At 50.6% G+C, this 22,111-nt stretch overlaps 1 protein-coding gene across 3 annotated transcripts in view; it reads left to right on the plus strand.

Annotated features, from left to right (window-relative positions):
- NUP188 (nucleoporin 188) overlaps positions 1 to 22,111 on the plus strand; it is a 642,545-nt gene that overhangs the window by 324,685 nt on the left and 295,749 nt on the right. For all 3 annotated transcript variants that reach the window (XM_069237029.1, XM_069237030.1, XM_069237031.1), the window contains exons 16-18: positions 1,827 to 1,982; positions 9,848 to 9,974; positions 12,080 to 12,167. In XM_069237029.1, coding sequence (XP_069093130.1) covers positions 1,827 to 1,982; positions 9,848 to 9,974; positions 12,080 to 12,167 — 371 coding nt within the window. The remainder of the gene's footprint in view (positions 1 to 1,826; positions 1,983 to 9,847; positions 9,975 to 12,079; positions 12,168 to 22,111) is intronic.

A 22,111-nucleotide genomic window follows, 5' to 3' on the forward strand; every position in this document is an offset into this window, starting at 1 on the left:
CAAGCCAGAAGGCCATCCACCAGGCACTGTTATGCAAGTAAATGGAAGAGGTTTGTTTGCTACTGCCATATTAATCAAATACAACCATTACACACAACTCCAGAACATGTAGTGGGTTACTTGCTTCACTTACAAAAATCTAACCTAGCTTTCTCTTCCATTAAAATACACCTTGCAGCAATATCTGCATACCTGCAGACTACCTATTCAACTTCCCTATATAAGATACCAGTCATTAAAGCATTCATGGAGGGCCTTAGGAGAATTATACCACCAAGAACACTACCTGTTCCTTCATGGAACCTAAATGTTGTCCTAACTAGACTTATGGGTCCACCTTTTGAACCCATGCACTCCTGCGACATACAGTTCCTAACCTGGAAGGTGGCATTTCTCATCGCCATTACTTCCCTAAGAAGAGTAAGCGAGATTCAGGCGTTTACAATACAGGAACCTTTTATACAACTACACAAAAATAAAGTCGTCCTAAGGACCAATCCTAAATTTTTGCCAAAGGTTATTTCACCGTTCCATCTAAATCAAACAGTGGAACTTCCAGTGTTCTTTCCACAGCCAGATACCGTAGCTGAAAGGGCACTACATACATTAGATGTCAAAAGAGCATTGATGTATTACATTGACAGAACAAAAAACATCAGAAAGACTAAACAACTCTTTATTGCATTTCAAAAACCTCATGCAGGAAACCCAATTTCAAAACAAGGTATAGCCAGATGGATAGTTAAATGCATCCAAATCTGCTACCTTAAAGCTAAACGACAGCTGCCCATTACACCAAGGGCACACTCAACCAGAAAGAAAGGTGCTACCATGGCCTTTCTAGGAAACATCCCAATGCAAGAAATATGTAAGGCAGCCACATGGTCTACGCCTCACACATTCACCAAGCACTACTGTGTAGACGTGTTATCCGCACAACAAGCCACAGTAGGTCAAGCTGTATTAAGAACATTATTTCAGACTACTTCCACTCCTACAGGCTGATCCACCTCTTTTGGGGAAATAACTGCTTACTAGTCTATGCAGAACATGCGTATCTACAGCGACAGATGCCATCGAACTGAAAATGTCACTTACCCAGTGTACATCTGTTCGTGGCATCAGTCGCAGTAGATTCGCATGTGCCCACCCGCCTCCCCGGGAGCCTGTAGCAGTTTGGAAGTTACCTTCAATTATTTATATATGTGTCATCTCAACCTTAAATAGGTGCATACTTAGTCACTCCATTGCATGGGCACTATTACTACAATTCAACTCCTACCTCACCCTCTGCGGGGAAAAACAATCGAAGATGGAGTCGACGCCCATGCGCAATGGAGACAAAAGGAGGAGTCACTCGGTCCCGTGACTCGAAAGACTTCTTCGAAGAAAAACAACTTGTAACACTCCGGCCCAACACCAGATGGCGAGCTATTGCAGAACATGCGAATCTACTGCGACTGATGCCACGAACAGATGTACACTGGGTAAGTGACATTTTCATTCCTCTGTTGCACAAATCCTGGATGGATTTATAGGAGAGTGCAGTTTAATATTCTGAAATCCTGCTTTCTTCTCATTCTCCTTTATTCATTTGTTTCCATTTTGAAAATGGAAATTGAGAAGCAAAGAGGCCGTAGACCGTTATTTGCGCTCTTTAAAGAATTTGAATTGTTTATAATTTGCGCATGTATTCATTGTTCATGAAGTTGGTGACTATTCCTGTGATTGAAAACTAGGATGACAATTAAGTAACATTTACTACGTCCCAGATGATGATGCTTCCATTTGTATTCACTTTTTCTTGTTAATGATTTCTCTTTCAGGTGTTGGCCAGACGAACCTGCGCATCCCTCAGGGCACACTCGGTCAGGTTTTGATGGAAGGTCAGGCATTCCTTGTCCGTTGGGAGTACTCCTACAGCAGCTGGACATTATTCACTTGTGAGATTGAGATGCTCCTGCACGTGGTCTCCACAGCAGGTGAGAAGGGGAAGGGGAAGGGGTGACGGCTCTGGTGGGGAGTGCTGCTGGAACACGAAGTACATTAGTGCTAAAGGATGTAGACACTGTGCTTTCTGCTGCTTGGGAGATTGCAGAGTTGTGTGTTTTAATGATGCTGGGCCTGACTGCCCTGCTGTTGGTAGTTAAAGAACCTGATTATGCTCCAGGTTAAAGGTTCAGGCCTACTGCTCCAGGCAATAGGTGCGTGGCCTGGTTCTCTACTGTCTGACTCGACTGTTGGGGGAGTAGGCGCTAGACTTGGCTCTCTGCTGCAGGCTGTGGATGTTGAGGGAGTAGGTGCTAGACCTGGCTCTCTCCTGCAGGCTGTGGATGTTGAGGGAGTAGGTGCTAGACCTGGCTCTCTCCTGCAGGCTGTGGATGTTAAGGGAGTAGTTGCCAGTCCTGGCTCTCTACTGCAGGCTGTGGATGTTGAGGGAGTAGGCGCTAGGCCTGGCTCTCTGCAGGCTGTGGATGTTGAGGGAGGAGGTGCCAGACCTGGCTCTCTGCAGGCTTTGGATGTTGAGTGAGTAGGTGCCAGACCTGGCTCTGTGCTGCAGGCTGTGGATGTTGAGGGAGTAGGCGCTAGACCGGGCTCTCTGCAGGCTGTGGATGTTGAGAGAGTAGGTGCCAGACCTGGCTCTGTGCTGCAGGCTGTGGATGTTGAGGGAGTAGGTGCTAGACCTGGCTCTCTGCTGCAGGCTGTGGATGTTGAGGGAGTAGGTGCTAGACCTGGCTCTCTGCTGCAGGCTGTGGATGTTGAGGAAGTAGGTGCTAGACCTGGCTCTCTGCTGCATGCTGTGGATGTTGAGGGAGTAGGTGCTAGACCTGGCTCTGTGCTGCAGGCTGTGTATCTTGAGGGAGGAGGTGCCAGACCTGGCTCTCTGCTGCAGGCTGTGGATGTTGAGGGAGTAGATGCTAGACCTGGCTCTGTGCTGCATTCTGTGGATGTTGAGGGAGTAGGTGCTAGACCTGGCTCTCTGCTGCAGGCTGTGGATGTTGAGGGAGTAGGTGCTAGACCTGGCTCTCTGCTGCAGGCTGTGGATGTTGAGGGAGGAGGTGCCAGAGCTGGCTCTCTGCTGCAGGCTGTGGATGTTGAGGGAGTAGATGCTAGACCTGGCTCTCTGCTGCAGGCTGTGGATGTTGAGGGAGTAGGCGCTAGGCCTGGCTCTCTGCAGGCTGTGGATGTTGAGGGAGGAGGTGCCAGACCTGGCTCTCTGCAGGCTTTGGATGTTGAGTGAGTAGGTGCCAGACCTGGCTCTGTGCTGCAGGCTGTGGATGTTGAGGGAGTAGGCGCTAGACCTGGCTCTCTGCAGGCTGTGGATGTTGAGAGAGTAGGTGCCAGACCTGGCTCTGTGCTGCAGGCTGTGGATGTTGAGGGAGTAGGTGCTAGACCTGGCTCTCTGCTGCAGGCTGTGGATGTTGAGGGAGTAGGTGCTAGACCTGGCTCTCTGCTGCAGGCTGTGGATGTTGAGGAAGTAGGTGCTAGACCTGGCTCTCTGCTGCAGGCTGTGGATGTTGAGGGAGTAGGTGCTAGACCTGGCTCTCTGCTGCATGCTGTGGATGTTGAAGGAGTAGGTGCTAGACCTGGCTCTCTGCAGACTGTGGATGTTGAGGGAGTAGGTGCTAGACCTGCCTCTGCTGCAGGCTGTGGATGTTGAGGGAGTAGGTGCCAGACCTGGCTCTCTGCTGCAGGCTGTGAATGTTGAGGGAGTAGGTGCCAGACCTGGCTCTCTGCTGCAGGCTGTCGATGTTGAGGGAGTAGATGCTAGACCTGGCTCTGTGCTGCAGGCTGTGGATGTTGAGGGAGTAGGTGCTAGACCTGGCTCTCTGCTGCAGGCTGTGGATGTTGAGGGAGTAGGGGCTAGACCTGGCTCTCTGCTGCAGGCTGTGGATGTTGAGGGAGGAGGTGCCAGAGCTGGCTCTCTGCTGCAGGCTGTGGATGTTGAGGGAGTAGATGCTAGACCTGGCTCTCTGCTGCAGGCTGCGGATGTTGAGGGAGTAGGTGCTAGACCTGGCTCTCTGCTGCAGGCTGTGGATGTTGAGGGAGTAGGTGCTAGACCTGGCTCTCTGCAGGCTTTGGATGTTGAGGGAGTAGGTGCTAGACCTGGCTCTCTGCTGCAGGCTGTGGATGTTGAGGGAGTAGGTGCTAGACATGGATCTCTGCTGCATGCTGTGGATGTTGAGGGAGTAGGTGCCAGACCTGGCTCTGTGCTGCAGGCTATGGATCTTGAGGGAGGAGGTGCCAGACCTGGCTCTCTGCAGGCTGTGGCTGTTGAGGGAGTAGATGCTAGACCTGGCTCTCTGCTGCAGGCTGCCGATGTTGAGGGAGTAGGTGCTAGACCTGGCTCTCTGCTGCATGCTGTGGATGTTGAGGGAGTAGGTGCCAGACCTGGCTCTCTGCTGCAGGCTGTGGATGTTGAGGGAGTACGTGCTAGACCTGGCTCTCTGCTGCAGGCTGTGGATGTTGAGGGAGTAGGTGCCAGACCTGGCTGTCTGCTGCAGGCTGTGGATGTTGAGGGAGTAGGTGCCAGACCTGGCTGTCTGCTGCAGGCTGTGGATGTTGAGGGAGTAGGTGCTAGACCTGGCTCTCTGCTGCATGCTGTGGATGTTGAAGGAGTAGGTGCTAGACCTGGCTCTCTGCAGACTGTGGATGTTGAGGGAGTAGGTGCTAGACCTGCCTCTGCTGCAGGCTGTGGATCTTGAGGGAGGAGGTGCCAGACCTGGCTCTCTGCTGCAGGCTGTGGATGTTGAGGGAGTAGGGGCCAGACCTGGCTCTCTGCTGCAGGCTGTGGATGTTGAGGGAGTAGATGCTAGACCTGGCTCTCTGCTGCAGGCTGTGGATGTTGAGGGAGTAGGTGCCAGACCTGGCTCTCTGCTGCAGGCTGTGGATGTTGAGGGAGTAGGTGCTAGACCTGGCTCTCTGCTGCAGGCTGCGGATGTTGAGGGAGTAGGTGCTAGACCTGGCTCTCTGCTGCAGGCTGCGGATGTTGAGGGAGTAGATGCTAGACCTGGCTCTCTGCTGCAGGCTGCGGATGTTGAGGGAGTAGGTGCTAGACCTGGCTCTCTGCTGCAGGCTGCGGATGTTGAGGGAGTAGGTGCTAGACCTGGCTCTCTGCTGCAGGCTGCGGATGTTGAGGGAGTAGGTGCCAGACCTGGCTCTCTGCTGCAGGCTGCGGATGTTGATGCTAGACCTGGCTCTCGGCTGCGGATGTTGAGGGAGTAGGTGCCAGACCTGGCTCTCTGCTGCAGGCTGTGGATGTTGAGGGAGTAGGTGCTAGACCTGGCTCTCTGCTGCAGGCTGCGGATGTTGAGGGAGTAGGTGCCAGACCTGGCTCTCTGCTGCAGGCTGCGGATGTTGAGGGAGTAGATGCTAGACCTGGCTCTCTGCTGCAGGCTGCGGATGTTGAGGGAGTAGGTGCTAGACCTGGCTCTCTGCTGCAGGCTGCGGATGTTGAGGGAGTAGGTGCTAGACCTGGCTCTCTGCTGCAGGCTGTGGATGTTGAGGGAGTAGGTGCTAGACCTGGCTCTCTGCAGGCTTTGGATGTTGAGGGAGTAGGTGCTAGACCTGGCTCTCTGCTGCAAGCTGTGGATGTTGAGGGAGTAGGTGCTAGACCTGGCTCTCTGCTGCAGGCTGTGGATGTTGAGGGAGTAGGTGCTAGACATGGATCTCTGCTGCATGCTGTGGATGTTGAGGGAGTAGGTGCCAGACCTGGCTCTGTGCTGCAGGCTATGGATCTTGAGGGAGGAGGTGCCAGACCTGGCTCTCTGCAGGCTGTGGCTGTTGAGGGAGTAGATGCTAAACCTGGCTCTCTGCTGCAGGCAGCCGATGTTGAGGGAGTAGGTGCTAGACCTGGCTCTCTGCTGCATGCTGTTGCTGTTGAGGGAGTAGGTGCCAGACCTGGCTCTGTGCTGCAGGCTATGGATGTTGAGGGAGGAGGTGCCAGACCTGGCTCTATGCAGGCTGTGGATGTTGAGGGAGTAGGTGCTAGACCTGGCTCTCTGCTGCAGGCTGTGGATGTTGAGGGAGTAGGTGCTAGACCTGGCTCTCTGCTGCAGGCTGTGGATGTTGAGGGAGTAGGTGCTAGACCTGGCTCTCTGCTGCAAGCTGTGGATGTTGAGGGAGTAGGTGCCAGGCCTGGCTCTTTGCTGCAGGCTGTGGGTGTTGAGGGAGTAGGTGCCAGACCTGGCTCTCTGCTGCAGGCTGTGGATGTTGAGGGAGTAGGTGCTAGACCTGGCTCTCTGCTGCAGGCTGTGTATGTTGAGGGAGTAGGTGCTAGACCTGGCTCTCTGCAGACTGTGGATGTTGAGGGAGTAGTTGCTAGACCTGGCTCTGCTGCAGACTGTGGATGTTGAGGGAGTAGGTGCCAGACCTGGGTCTCTGCTGCAGGCTGTGGATGTTGAGGGAGTAGTAGCTACACCTGGCTCTGTGCTGCAGGCTGTGGATGTTGAGGGAGTAGTAGCTACACCTGGCTCTGTGCTGCAGGCTGTGGATCTTGAGGGAGGAGGTGCCAGACCTGGCTCTGTGCTGCAGGCTGTGGATCTTGAGGGAGGAGGTGCCAGACCTGGCTCTCTGCTGCAGGTTGTGGATGTTGAGGGTGTAGGTGCCAGACCTGGCTCTCTGCTGCAGGCTGTGGATATTGAGGGAGTAGGTGCCAGACCTGGCTCTCTGCTGCAGGCTGTGGATGTTGAGGGAGTAGTTGCCAGTCCTGGCTCTTTGCTGCAGGCTGTGGTTGTTGAGCTGACTCTCTGCTGCAGGCTGTGGATGTTGAGGGAGTAGGTGCCAGACCTGGCTCTCTGCTGCAGGCTGTGGATGTTGAGGGAGTAGGTGCTAGACCTGGCTCTCACCTGCAGGCTGTGGATGTTGAGAGAGTAGTTGCCAGTCCTGGCTCTCTGCTGCAGGCTGTGGTTGTTGAGCTGACTCTCTGCTGCAGGCTGTGGATGTTGAGGGAGTAGGTGCCAGACCTGGCTCTCTGCTGCAGGCTGTGGATGTTGAGGGAGTAGGTGCTAGACCTTGCTCTCTGCTGCAGGCTGTGGATGTTGAGGGAGTAGGTGCTAGACCTGGCTCTGTGCTGCAGGCTGTGGATGTTGAGGGAGTAGGTGCTAGACCTGGCTCTGCTGCAGACTGTGGATGTTGAGGGAGTAGGTGCCAGACTTGGCTCTCTGCTGCAGGCTGTGGATGTTGAGGGAGTAGGTGCTAGACCTGGCTCTGCTGCAGACTGTGGATGTTGAGGGAGTAGGTGCCAGACTTGGCTCTCTGCTGCAGGCTGTGGATGTTGAGGGAGTAGGTGCTAGACCTGGCTCTCTGCTGCAGGCTGTGGTTGTTGAGGGAGGAGGTGCCTGAGCTGGCTCTCTGCTGCAGGCTGTGGATGTTGAGCTGACTCTCTGCTGCAGGCTGTGGATGTTGAGGGAGTAGGTGCCAGACCTGGCTCTCTGCAGGCTGTGGATGTTGAGGGAGTAGGTGCCAGTCCTGGCTCTCTGCTGCAGGCTGTGGATGTTGAGGGAGTAGGTGCCACCTGACAGTGCTATGGGCAGCAGGTACTGGACCAGTTTGATCTGAAGACAGAGATGATGGACCGAACTGTACACAGGCCCAGAGATATTTGACCTTGTTCTGTGCTGTGAAGGTCATTGGTAGAGACTGTCATACTGTGAATAGATCTTTGTCATCTGATATTGTTCTTCCTCTAACTAGAGGCTAGGCTTGTCCTCTTCTAGAAAAGCACCTTCTCATCAACTATTTGTTTATCTCTCTGCCTCCTCTTCTAGCCAAGACCCACAGAAGTATGTGAAGTGTCATTATTTTTCTCTTTTCTCAAACTCTCTAGCTGTTTTCATTCATCTCAAGCTAGCTTGCGGTCTAATCATGGTCCAGAGACTGTTTAGATTTCAGTATAGAGTGGTCTCTTTGCAGTGCTGGATGTTGATGGTAGCATGATATTTTTATTTTGGACATGTCCTAAACTTTAACTTGTATCAGGTAGTGCACTAGTTGAGTTTGATTCCAGTTTACAGGACCATTCTCCAGCGGTGACAGTAGTTACTTTTCACTCATCTCGTCGCCCTCTTTGGTGCAGTGTCTCTTAGGATGCCCTTGTTCCATTTTTTGTTTAGTGATGTAGCCCTCAGACTCCTTGATCATTTTTCTTTTTTTGCATTCTATTCATAAAAATAAACCAGGTTTGTCCCTGCACCTTCACTGGCTGGAAGTAAGATGATGGTTGAGGTCATTATTGACTCTCATTTTGGCCTTTATACCTACCTCTTGCCACTGCTCCGAGCAGTCCAGGGGGCTGATGCACTCTTTATCCTTACTCTTAATTTCACCCTTTCTTGTGTAGTTGCATTGACTTTCGTTCCAGAAAAGTATTGCCTTCATAGACCTATGTATCTACCTTGGCACCAGTCCCTTTTTAGTTTCTTCCTCACTTTTCATGTACGCTTCTCTACTTGGCCTACATTCCTATTTGCTTCTCTTGTAAGGGCCCCTAGGATTTGTAGACCTCGTGTTGATGTCTGCTCATTTGTCAACATTACTCATAAAGTCTGGAATGATCTCCCTACATCAGTGGTTGTGAACCTTTTGACTTCTGTGGACCCCACTTTATCATTACTGGAACCTGGAGACCCCCACTGAATCATTATTGGACTCTGGGGACACCACCCTAAACCACCACCTCCCCCGTCCCCCAAAAAACAAAAAAAAACAAATCATTACTGGAAGGGGAAGCAGGAGACCCGCCCTCAAACACATAGACAAAATATAACACATTTTATTTAATTTGCAAACAAATATAAATAACAAAAAATCATTTTAATAAGAAAGCTAGAGCTTCTCTAAATTCAATTATACACATCTTCCATCCTATATTCTGTGTGATGCACCCGCACTACTTCCACTAATCAATCTGAGGAAACTAATTTAATATTTAGCCTCCAATCTCACTTTCCTTGACATTTACGGTAAGTTTAAAATTGTTAATTGTACATTTAGCCACTTTATACACATACTCATCTGTTAATATTATTTAATTTTCTAAGCTGTCACGGACCCCTTAAGGAGGGTGCGTGAACCCCTAGAGGTCCCCAGACAAACGGTTGGGAACCACTGCCCTTCATCCTTCAGCTTCCAGAGCAATGTTCTTCATAAACAGCTTACGGCCATGTTTTATGCCTAGTGGTGTTATGATCCTTCCTGACTCCAGTTCCAGGACTCCGGTTCCAGGAGACCCTGTTGGGTAAAGGGGGCTTAATAAAATCCTGAATAACTGGGCATATTGGGAGCAGCAGGGAGTGATACATACTCTGCGGGATGCATGGTGCAACATCGTAGCAGCATTATACCTTGATGTACACTGAGCACAGGATGTTGTGTAGTTTGCTCATTGCATGTATATACTGTGTGCAGCAGTCAGTGATGCATGTTTATGGCGTGGCACTAAGTTGCAGCACAGAGCTGGACAATGGTGTTGGTTATTTATTGTGCTATGACGTGTAGTCCCTATGGCAGACTACGATGCGATACTAGATAAACCAGCAGTTGCTGCAGAAGCTTCTTCCTACAGCAGGTAGAGGTGCTGTACAGTAGGCTCTGATGCAGGGTACATTGTGTGCAAAAGACTGATGTGGGGTTCTGTGCAGCAGGCAGTGTTGTGTGATTCTCTTTTTAATATATGCAAGGTCAAGCAGGTGGTGATGTGTGGTTCTGCTGAGGGGTGCGATTTTTCCAACAGGTAGTCTTGCAGGGCTGCTCTTGTAGCATAGTCTCTGCAGCATTTAGGGATGCAAGGTTAATTGTGAAGTCCGTTCTCTGAAGCAACCTGTAAATCACAGATTTATCTTTGTAGATGTGATCCAGCACTGCCAGAGGGTGAAACCCATCCTCGACTTGGTGCACAAAGTCATCAGCACAGACCTGACCACTGCGGATTGTCTCCTTCCAATTACATCCAGGATTTACATGCTGCTGCAGCGGTGAGAATTGACTGTGCTCGCCTTGTGCGCTCACACCCTTAGATAATGCCTTTTGTGCCATGTCTGCTGTATGTTTGTTACTTTTGCTCACTCCTTTGTTACATATTTCCCATTTTCTTTATTTTTCTCATAGTTGCAATCTCTTGTCCTTTGTGTCTCTGTAATTCTGTCTCCCTGTCCTTTGTGTTGACATATTGAGTACATCCTGGACCACAGTATGATCTCTTATAGAAAGCATTGGGCTCTGCAGTCTGTGGTGGTAGTGTCTGAAATATTCTTAGTTCATTACCACTGTGGTTGTGTTTGAAGTGCCTTTGAATGTGTTATAAAGAACCCAAAGCGTCAGGCTGTCACCCTTCACATCAGAGAACAAGAGATTGATATGCAGAGTCTCACAGGGATCATGCCTCAGCCTCACCCTTATCAACACATACATGACACCGCTCTGCAACATTTTCCCATCGCAATACATCACCATCATCTCCTATTCAGATGACACCCAACTCATCCTCTGCCTGATGGGCAAGATAACCAGCTTCACCAACTGCATGACGATGGTAGCAGACTGGATGCGAACCAATTGCCTGCCATTCAACTCTTACAAGTACTGGTCTTTGGCAAGAAGATCTCCCCACCGGACTCCACCTGGTGACCATCGGAGCTACTACCAACAACCACACCCACAAACCACGCAAGAAATCTAAGGTTTATCCTAGATAACAAGCTCAACCTGACGGCTCAAGTAAACACAGTGTGCACCTCCTGCTTCCTATACATACTATGAAAGATCTTCAAATGGTTGCCTCAGAACACCAGAAGTACCATCACACAAGCACTCATCACCAACTGGCAGGACTATGACAACACTTTCTTTGCTGGAATTTCCAAACAGTTCCTAGACAGAGTCCAACCGATCCAGAACACAGCTGCAAGACTCGTACTCGACCTTCCACGGAGCACCCACATCACACCGCACGTCCAGAAGCTTCAGTGGTTCCCCATTCACAAGGACAGCCAATTCAAATTTCTCACACATACAAAACACAAACATCCACATACAAAGCCCTACGCAATACAACACCAGAATACCTGAACAGCGGCATACACTTTCGCCAACCTACCAGATACCTACACTGTACCTCAATCTCACACATTCCCTGCATCCGTCAAAGCGAAAGTGGACGTTGCTCATCCTCCTGCATGGCACTCAAGACAAGAAACAACCTCCCTCGTTGCACCAGAACCTCCTCCTCACTTCTTCTCCAGAAGAAGCGGAAGCCCTGGCTCTTCCAGTAAGCACCTTCGACACCTCCCCGCTGTCCTCTCCGGTGATGAGTGTGCTATACAAATCAATATAACGTAACTTAACAGAACATGAAGCGGAGCCCCCTGTGATGCGATGGCTGCTCTACCCAAACATGGAAGTAGATGGTAACATGTCAGTGAATGCTTTTGCTCATTCCATAGTACCTGTGGTTTAAACCTATTAAAGTAGGTAATTCAATGACATTGTTTGTGTTTTATAGGACGAATGAGAACAGATGTGTCCGCTACATAAAATGTTTATAGAAATAAAATTAAACTTTGGAAATTATATATAATTTGCTGGAGGTGGTACTCCTGGGTATCTTCCCCAAGCATAAAATAGCAGTGATAATATTGACGTGAGGGTAAAGACAACAGTAAAACTTAACATGCGGGTAAAGGTTAAAAGGGTGGGTTTAGCACCCGAGTCTACCTGCCTAAGTAAAGTCAGTCCACAAATGGAGCAGTAAAAACTCAACCTTCTGCCTTAGGTCTTGGTATTTCCGGTGGACTTTCTTGTTAGCCGCAACATTTCTCTGTACTTTTTAATAAATCACTTTTTGTATTCAGTTTTAAATGTGCAGTTAGAAGTAATTGGTCTGCAGGTTCTTTATTTGTTCCCAAGCTTTTAAATAAGTCCTTTATCTTCTGTGGCTCCTCCTTTTGTTTTTTAAGGAGGAGAGTCTTCACACCTTCCACTTCACTCGCTAATATCACCCATCATCGTCTCCTCTCTTGTTGTATTAAAGCTGTGGTTTATGTCGAGAAATAACATGCTTCTGTTGCTGTTTTACATTCAGGTTAACAACAGTGATCAACCCTCCAATGGATTTTGTGGCTTCTTGTGTTCGATGTCTTTCAGTGCTAGCTACCCGTATGCCAGCAAAGGTAGGTCATTAACCTGCTGCTTTCATGACGGGTGAAGTGTCTAAACCCCCCCAAAAAATGTTACTTATCCTTGTTCTCTGACACTGCGTTTTCTGTGTGCAGTATTCTGTCATGGATAGCAAAAAACCTATAAAATGTGTGTCTTGGCCCACTTTTTAACATAGTCACTCCGCTGGAGACGTCTAACTGCGCAGTCCTTACCTTTACAATACCCCTCTTGTGCCTGACTGGATGTAGGAAGTTGGCTCTGTATGCACTATTTCAAAGTAAGGAATAGTATGCACAGAGTCTAAGTGTTCCCCTTAGAGGTAAGATAGTGGCAAAAAGAGATAATACTAATGCTCTATTTTGTGGTAGGTTGGTCGAGCAGTAGGCTTATCAAAGGAGTAGTGTTAAGCATTTGTTGTACATACACACAGGCAATAAATGAGGAACACACACTCAGAGACAAATCCAGCCAATAAGTTTTGTTATAGAAAAATATATTTTCTTAGTTTATTTTAAGAACCACAGGTTCAAATTCTACATGTAATATCTCATTTGAAAGGTATTGCAGGTAAGTACTTTAGGAACCTTGAATCATTTCATTAGCATGTATACTTTTTACATAAAACACAATAAGCTGTTTTAAAAGTGGACACTTAGTGCAATTTTCACAGTTCCTGGGGGAGGTAAGTTTTTGTTAGTTTGGTCAGGTAAGTAAATCACTTACAAGTCTCAGGTTTGGGTCCAAGGTAGCCCACCGTTGGGGGTTCAGAGCAACCCCAAAGTTATCACACCAGCACCTCAGGGCCGGTCAGGTGCAAAGGTCAAAGAGGTGCCCAAAACACATAGGCTTCAATGGAGAGAAGGGGGTGCCCCGGTTCCAGTCTGCCAGCAGGTAAGTACCTGCGTCTTCGGAGGGCAGACCAGGGGGGTTTTGTAGGGCACCGGGGGGGACACAAGTCAGCACAAAAAGTACACCCTCAGCAGCGCGGGGGCGGCCGGGTGCAGTGTGCAAACACGCGTCGGGTTTTCACTGAGGTTCAATGAGAGATCAAGGGATCTCTTCAGCGTCGCAGGCAGGCCAGGGGGGGGCTCCTCGGGGTAGCCACCACCTGGGCAAGGGAGAGGGCCTCCTGGGGGTCGCTCCTACACAGGAGTTCCGTTCCTTTAGGTGCTGGGGGCTGCGGGTGCAGGGTCTTTTCCAGCCATCGGGAAATGGACTTCAGACAGTCGCGGTCAGGGGGAGCCTGGGGATTCCCTCTGCAGGCGTCGCTGTGGGGGCTCAGGGGGGACAACTTTGGTTACTCACAGTCGTAGAGTCGCCGGAGGGTCCTCCCTGAAGCGTTGTTTCTCCACCAGTCGAGTCGGGGTCGCCGGGTGCAGTGTTGCAAGTCTCACGCTTCTTGCGGGGAGTTGCAGGGGTCTTTAAATCTGCTACTTGAAACAAAGTTGCAGTTCTTTTGGAGCAGGGCCGCTGTCCTCGGGAGTTTCTTGTCTTTCTCGAAGTCGGGCAGTCCTCAGAGGATTCAGAGGTCGCTGGTCCCTTGGAAAGTGTCGCTGGAGCAGGTTTCTTTGGAAGGCAAGAGACAGGCCGGTAGGACTGGGGCCAAAGGAGTTGGTGTCTTCTTTCTTCTTCTGCAGGGGTTTTCAGCTCAGCAGTCTTCTTCAGGTAAGTTGCAGGAATCTAAATTCTTAGGTTCAGGGGAGCCCTTAAATACTAAATTTAAGGGCGTGTTTAGGTCTGGGGGGTTAGTAGCCCTGAGGGTGGGTACACCCTCTTTGCCCCTCCTCCCAAGGGGAGGGGGTCACATCCCTAATCCTTTTGGGGGAATCCTCCATCTGCAAGATGGAGGATTTCTAAAAGTTGGAGTCACTTCAGCTCAGGACACCTTAGGGGCTGTCCTGACTGGCCAGTGACTCCTCCTTGTTTTTCTCATTATTTTCTCCGGCCTTGCCGCGAAAAGTGGGGGCCGGAGGGGGCGGGCAACTCCACTAGCTGGAGTGTCCTGCGGTGCTGGCACAAAGGGGTGAGCCTTTGAGGCTCACCGACAGGTGTGACAGCTCCTGCCTGGGGGAGGTGTTAGCATCTCCACCCAGTGCAGGCTTTGTTACTGGCCTCAGAGTGACAAAGGCACTCTCCCCATGGGGCCAGCAACATGTCTCTAGTGTGGCAGGCTGGTGGAACCAGTCAGCCTACACAGATAGTTGGTTAAGGTTTCAGGGGGCACCTCTAAGGTGCCCTCTGGGGTGTATTTTACAATAAAATGTACACTGGCATCAGTGTGCATTTATTGTGCTGAGAAGTTTGATACCAAACTTCCCAGTTTTCAGTGTAGCCATTATGGTGCTGTGGAGTTTGTGTAAAACAGACTCCCAGACCATATACTCTTATGGCTACCCTGCACTTACAATGTCTAAGGTATTGCTTAGACACTGTAGGGGCACAGTGCTCATGCACTGGTGCCCTCACCTATGGCATAGTGCACCCTGCCTTAGGGCTGTAAGGCCTACTAGAGGGGTGACTTATCTATACCTGCATAGGCAGTGAGAGGCTGGCATGGCACCCTGAGGGGAGTGCCATGTCGACTTACTCGTTTTGTTCTCACTAGCACACACAAGCTGGTAAGCAGTGTGTCTGTGCTGAGTGAGGGGTCTCCAGGGTGGCATAAGATATGCTGCAGCCCTTAGAGACCTTCCCTGGCATCAGGGCCCTTGGTACCAGGGGTACCAGTTACAAGGGACTTACCTGGATGCCAGAGTGTGCCAATTGTGGAATCAAAAGTACATTTTAGGTGAAAGAACACTGGTGCTGGGGCCTGGTTAGCAGGGTCCCAGCACACTTCTCAGTCAAGTCAGCATCAGTATCAGGCAAAAAGTGGGGGGTAACTGCAACAGGGAGCCATTTCTTTACACTGGATCTGAAGATTTTTCAACATATCCTGTGTGCACTAGTATGTAGCGCCATGGGGCTCCTCTGCGACTCCACCCCGCCCTGTAGGTGACGGCAGGAGCCATTACTTTCTTAGTGCACAGATCCAAATCAAGCTCTAACTTACTTCCGTCAGTCGACAAGCTTTTTCTATAAATGTTTTACCAGTGAGCAAGGGATTATATCCCTTCCTAGAACTACAGGGTCTAAGCCTTGAATGGACCCAATAAATGTCTGTGATCGACTCCCCCATCCCCCCCCCCCCCACCCCCCCCTCCAAATGTGCCTCTGGTGTTTCGGGCCGGGCCACGAATCTAAGTCGTACAAGGAGCGTGCCCCAATGCACCCACAGACAATCTCCGGGACTGCTGCACAGCAGAGCACCGAAGGAAGTCGCTTAAAGCTGATCCCACTCGAGGTCAAAGAGACAGACTCATTCCCTCTCTCGAGCTGGTCCTGCAAGACGTCGTCATCACGTTCAAAGACTTTGGGTAAGAAAAAAAAAACACCTGAAGTCTCTAAGTGGGTCTTGTCCCAGCCTGGCCACTTTCCAGGTGAGAAGTAGTGAGGACATCAGTGTGCTGGCGGGCTTACTTTCTGTGCCCTGCTGCGGAGCGAATTTCTGGGCCTGTTCATGATGCCACAACAGATTGTGGCATTTAAGGAGGTTGTGCTCTACATCTTTGGCACAATACTGGCACCCTCTGCTGCACATTCATGCTCAAGGAATTCATGGAGGCCTCCAGTCGGGTTACTGCTGGCAGATCTTCCTTTACCACCATCTGTACCTCTTGAAACCAGTACCGTTCATTGCTGTTCATGCTGCACCAGTGCTAGGGAAGGATGTTTTGCATGTAATTCCGTCCTACTTGTGCAATGTGTTTCTTCCTCGGCTGCGCTTGAGTTCAGTTACTATGCTTCAGTTCGTACTTTATCCAAACATTACTTCCTGATGAATACTTCTAACTGCAGATTCCTCACTGTAGGAAAATGGCTCCCTGTTGCAGTTACCCCCCACTTTTTGCCTGATACTGATGCTGACTTGACTGAGAAGTGTGCTGGGACCCTGCTAACCAGGCCCCAGCACCAGTGTTCTTTCACTTAAAATGTACCATTGTTTCCACAATTGGCACACCCCTGGCACACAGATAAGTCCCTTGTAAAAGGTACCAGTGGTACCAAGGGCCCTCTGACCAGGGAAGGTCCCTAAGGGCTGCAGCATATGTTGTGCCACCCTAAGGGACCCCTCACCTAACACATGCGCACTGCCATGGCAGATTGTATGTGTTGGTGGGGAGAAAAAGGCAAAGTCGACATGGCACCCTCCTCAGGATCCCATGCACACCAAATACTGCTTGTGGCATAGGTAAGTCGCCCCTCTAGCAGGCATACAGCCCTAAGGCAGGGTGCACTATACCACAGGTGAGGGCATAGCTGCATGAGCAATATGCCCCTACAGTGTCTAAGTCTATTCTTAGACATTGTAAGGACAGTGTGACTATATTAAGTGTATGGGCAGGGAGCTTGTCATTACGAACTCCACAGCTCCATTGAAGGCTGGGAAGTTTGGTATCGTACTTATGAGCAAAATAAACCCACACTGATGCCAGTGTTGGATTTATTGCAAAATGCGCCCAGAGGGCATCTTAAAGATGCTCCCTGTATTTCACCCAGCCTTTAGTGTAAGGCTGACCAGTCTGTGCCAACCTGCCACTAACAGTCAGGTTTCTGACCCTATGTGGTGAGAATCTTTGTGCTCTCTGGGGTCGGGAACAAGCCTGCTTTGGGTGGAGGTGCTGCAGGAAATGCAACACTTGGTGGTAAGCCTCAAAGGCTCAGGCCTCCTGTTACAGTGCCCCTGGGCACTTCAGCTAGTGGAGATGCCCTCCCCCTGGACCAAGCCCCACTTTTGGAGGCAGGTCCGGTGGGAAAATTATGAAAAACAAGGAGGAGTGACCCCCTCCTTGTAGAATCCTCCTCCTTGTTTTGGAGGATGGGGATCAGTAGAGATAGGGATGTGCCCTCCTTCCCAAAGGTAGTGGGCACAGGAAGGATGTAGCTACCCGCGGACAGTAGCCATTGCCCTCTGACCCCTGTAACACCCTTAAGTCTAGTATTTAGGGGGAACCCAAACCTTGCTCTTCAGATCCCTGCCACCTCAAGAAGAAGGACTGAAGATCCTATCCCAGCAGTGAAGACTGCAGCCGACAACTGACTTGGCACCAGTCCTACCGGCCTGTTTGCAGCTTCAAGACTCCTGAAAAAAAAAAGGTGATGCATCCGCAGGACCAGCGACCTCTGCAAGCCCCCAGAGGATTGTCTGCCCAGCAGAGGACCAAGAACTCCAAAGGACAGCAGCCCTGTCCACAAGAAACATCCATGGAGGACTCCAGAACCGGCCCGTATCCGCAAACCCTGACTACTCTGCACCTGACGCCCATGGTCCTTGTCCAGGTGGCCCACCGGTCCAGAGAAAGTCCCCAGGCGATCCCTACCTCGAGTCCACCTTCGGTTGACCTCTCCTGGCCAACACGATGACACCTGCAGCCTAAATCTGGAGGACCCCCTGACCGTGACCGGATCAGACAAATATTCCTGAATCCCAAAGGTACCCCTGCACCCACATCCCTCTGGCCTTGGGGAATCCGAACGATGGTCCAGCAACATCCAGCAGGCGCCTCTCCTACTTGTCCAGCCTTTGGTTTTCTGCAACCAACCCCCTGGACCCAACCTGCAGCCTCATTGAAAATCATTGGGCGTCCAACGCTGTGTTTGCACCCTGCACCTAGCTGCCCTGTGCTGCTTGACTGTGTTCGGTTCTCACCTGTGGGCCCCTCCCCTCAGTGCTCAAGATCTGTGCCCTGAAGTCACGGGTACTTACCTGCAACCTGTTTTCTTCCGAGTGCATCCAGTCCTCCTAGGATTCTATTTAAAACCTGACACCAACTGTAGGAAGTTGGCTCTGTATGTGCTATTTCAAAGTAAGGAATAGCATGCACAGAGTCCAAGGGTTCCCCTTAGAGGTAAAATAGTGGTAAAAAGAGATAATACTAATGCTCTATTTTGTGGTAGTGTGGTCGAGCAGTAGGCTTATCCAAGGAGTAGTGTTAAGCATTTGTTGTACATACACATAGACAATAAATGAGGTACACACACTCAGAGACAAATCCAGCCAATAGGTTTTGTTATAGAAAAATATCTTTTCTTAGTTTATTTTAAGAACCACAGGTTCAAATTTAACATGTAATATCTTGTTTGAAAGGTATTGCAGGTAAGTACATTAGGAACTTTGAATCATTTCAATTGCATGTATACTTTTCAAGTTATTCTCAAATAGCTACTTTAAAAGTGGACACTTAGTGCAATTTTCACAGTTCCTGGGGGAGGTAAGTTTTTGTTAGTTTTACCAGGTAAGTAAGACACTTACAGGGTTCAGTTCTTGGTCCAAGGTAGCCCGCCGTTGGGGGTTCAGAGCAACCCCAAAGTCACCACACCAGCAGCTCAGGGCCGGTCAGGTGCAGAGTTCAAAAGGGTGCCCAAAACGCATAGGCTATAATGGAGAGAAGGGGGTGCCCCGGTTCCGGTCTGCTTGCAGGTAAGTACCCGCGTCTTCGGAGGGCAGACCAGGGGGGGTTTTGTAGGGCACCGGGGGGGACACAAGCCCACACAGAAATTTCACCCTCAGCAGCGCGGGGGCAGCCGGGTGCAGTGTAGAAACAAGCGTCGGGTTTGCAATGTTAGTCTATGAGAGATCAACGGATCTCTTCAGCGCTGCAGGCAGGCAAGGGGGGGCTTCCTCGGGGAAACCTCCACTTGGGCAAGGGAGAGGGACTCCTGGGGGTCACTTCTCCAGTGAAAGTCCGGTCCTTCAGGTCCTGGGGGCTGCGGGTGCAGGGTCTTTTCCAGGCGTCGGGACTTAGGTTTCAGAGAGTCGCGGTCAGGGGAAGCCTCGGGATTCCCTCTGCAGGCGGCGCTGTGGGGGCTCAGGGGGGACAGGTTTTGGTACTCACAGTCGTAGAGTAGTCCGGGGGTCCTCCCTGAGGTGTTGGTTCTCCACCAGCCGAGTCGGGGTCGCCGGGTGCAGTGCTGCAAGTCTCACGCTTCTTGCGGGGAGATTGCAGGGTTCTTTAAAGCTGCTCCTTTGGATAAAGTTGCAGTCTTTTTGGAGCAGGTCCGCTGTCCTCGGGAGTTTCTTGTCGTCGTCGAAGCAGGGCAGTCCTCAGAGGATTCAGAGGTCGCTGGTCCCTTTGGAAGGCGTCGCTGGAGCAGAGTTCTTTGGAAGGCAGGAGACAGGCCGGTGAGTTTCTGGAGCCAAGGCAGTTGTTGTCTTCTGGTCTTCCTCTGCAGGGGTTTTCAGCTAGGCAGTCCTTCTTCTTGTTGTTGCAGGAATCTAATTTTCTAGGGTTCAGGGTAGCCCTTAAATACTAAATTTAAGGGCGTGTTTAGGTCTGGGGGGTTAGTAGCCAATGGCTACTAGCCCTGAGGGTGGGTACACCCTCTTTGTGCCTCCTCCCAAGGGGAGGGGGTCACATTCCTATCCCTATTGGGGGAATCCTCCATCTGCAAGATGGAGGATTTCTAAAAGTTAGAGTCACCTCAGCTCAGGACACCTTAGGGGCTGTCCTGACTGGCCAGTGACTCCTCCTTGTTACTTTCTTTGTTTCCTCCAGCCTTGCCGCCCAAAGTGGGGGCCATGGCCGGAGGGGGCGGGCAACTCCACTAAGCTGGAGTGCCCTGCTGTGCTGTGACAAAGGGGTGAGCCTTTGAGGCTCACCGCCAGGTGTTACAGCTCCTGCCTGGGGGAGGTGTTAGCATCTCCACCCAGTGCAGGCTTTGTTACTGGCCTCAGAGTGACAAAGGCACTCTCCCCATGGGGCCAGCAACATGTCTCTAGTGTGGCAGGCTGCTGGAACTAGTCAGCCTACACAGATAGTCGGTTAAGTTTCAGGGGGCACCTCTAAGGTGCCCTCTGTGGTGTATTTTACAATAAAATGTACACTGGCATCAGTGTGCATTTATTGTGCTGAGAAGTTTGATACCAAACTTCCCAGTTTTCAGTGTAGCCATTATGGTGCTGTGGAGTTCGTGTTTGACAGACTCCCATACCATATACTCTTATGGCTACCCTGCACTTACAATGTCTAAGGTTTTGCTTAGACACTGTAGGGGCACAGTGCTCATGCACTGGTACCCTCACCTATGGTATAGTGCACCCTGCCTTAGGGCTGTAAGGCCTGCTAGAGGGGTGTCTTACCTATACTGCATAGGCAGTGAGAGGCTGGCATGGCACCCTGAGGGGAGTGCCATGTCGACTTACTCATTTTGTTCTCACTAGCACACACAAGCTGGTAAGCAGTGTGTCTGTGCTGGGTGAGGGGTCTCTAGGGTGGCATAATACATGCTGCAGCCCTTAGAGACCTTCCCTGGCATCAGGGCCCTTGGTACCAGAGGTACCAGTTACAAGGGACTTATCTGGGTGCCAGGGTGTGCCAATTGTGGAATCAATGGTACATTTTAGGTGAAAGAACACTGGTGCTGGGGCCTGATTAGCAGGGTCCCAGCACACTTCTCAGTCAAGTCAGCATCAGTATCAGGCAAAAAGTGGGTGGTAACTGCAACAGGGAGCCATTTCTTTACACAAGCCCCCCCCAGCCCACAGGCCAGGAGACTCAGCCAAAGCTGGGAGAGTCTTCCTAGTCTGTCAGGCGAGGAAGAGTAGAGGAAATAGGCTGGTTTGTTGCAGGGCCTACTCTGCCTTACATCCTCCTGTTCAGGTCATTCCCTCTGGGGAACTGACCCACTTCCACAGTGATAGGACCTAGTCTGAACTGCCTCTTGTCTGTGCTTTTTATGTCTTCACCCATTCTCTCTATTTTGGGGTTAGAGGTATCCACCTCTGCTAATCTTATCTTAGCCAGGGTCACCCCTAGCTTACCCAAAGAGGTTACCCAGAGCTGGAGTAACCCCACCATGACCAACAGGGTCAGGGGGCCTAACTTGCTATTTGGCATTGGGTCAGACCACCATGCCAAGGATAGTGCAGCCATAAAGGCTAACACCCAGCAGAGGCCACTGACAGCTGTCAGTGCCCAGAACCACACCTTTAGCTCTTCACCTACAAGGGAAGGGGCTAAGTTACAGGCTTCTTTGGGTTCAGGGTGCCTGTCTTCTGTATTAGAGTGGGGGGTTACCACATCTTGTAGTAAACACCCTTCTTCCACTCTTTCTTCTGTTAGCTGAGGAGCCACCCACTCAGGCTTAACAGTTGCCTGACTAGCCAGGACTTCTTGTGGGTCAGGTTGGACTTTATCAGAGCCACTTTTGGAGTTCTCCTCTACTGGAGCAGAATCTCCTTGGCTTGCTGGAACCTTGGCTAAAGGTTGTCCACCTTTCCTTCTCTGTTTCCTTTTCTTTTTCTTCTGGGGCCTACTTGCATTTACTGCAGAGGTAGGCACTCCAGAATCCTTGGGAGAGGACTGGCACTGGACCAGTTCCTCTCTTGGGCTCTGACTAACCTCTGGGTAGTCATTTCCAATGAGACAATCAAGGGGGAGGTCTGTACTGACTACCACCCTTCTCCAGCTAAAAGTCCCACCCACTTCTATGGGCACAAAAGCCACTGGCCTACAAGTGACCCTGTCTGGGCTAACTCTTACTCTGGCAGTCTCACCTGGGATGTACTGGTTTGAGAACACCAGCCTGTCATGCACAATAGTGTGACTGGCACAAGTGTCTCTCAGGGCAGTGGCTGGGATTCCATTCACCAGTAGGTGGTGGAAGTGTCTACTTCTCTCTGGAATCTCCAACTCACCTGTTGGGCCCTTTTTCCAGTTGAAGGCTATGAAGACCTCCTCATCTGAGGAGTCATCTCCAATGGCTACACTGGTTACCCCTGGGATTTTGCTAGGGGGTTTGTTTTTGGGACAAGAAGTGTCCTTGGTGTGGTGCCCTGTCTGTTTACAGTTATGGCACCATGCCTTAGTGGCATCCCAGCTCTTACCCTGGTACCCACCTTTGTTTTGGGTTGTGT

The sequence above is a fragment of the Pleurodeles waltl genome, chromosome 6, assembly GCF_031143425.1.
Source record: "Pleurodeles waltl isolate 20211129_DDA chromosome 6, aPleWal1.hap1.20221129, whole genome shotgun sequence".
NCBI lineage: Eukaryota > Metazoa > Chordata > Amphibia > Caudata > Salamandridae > Pleurodeles > Pleurodeles waltl.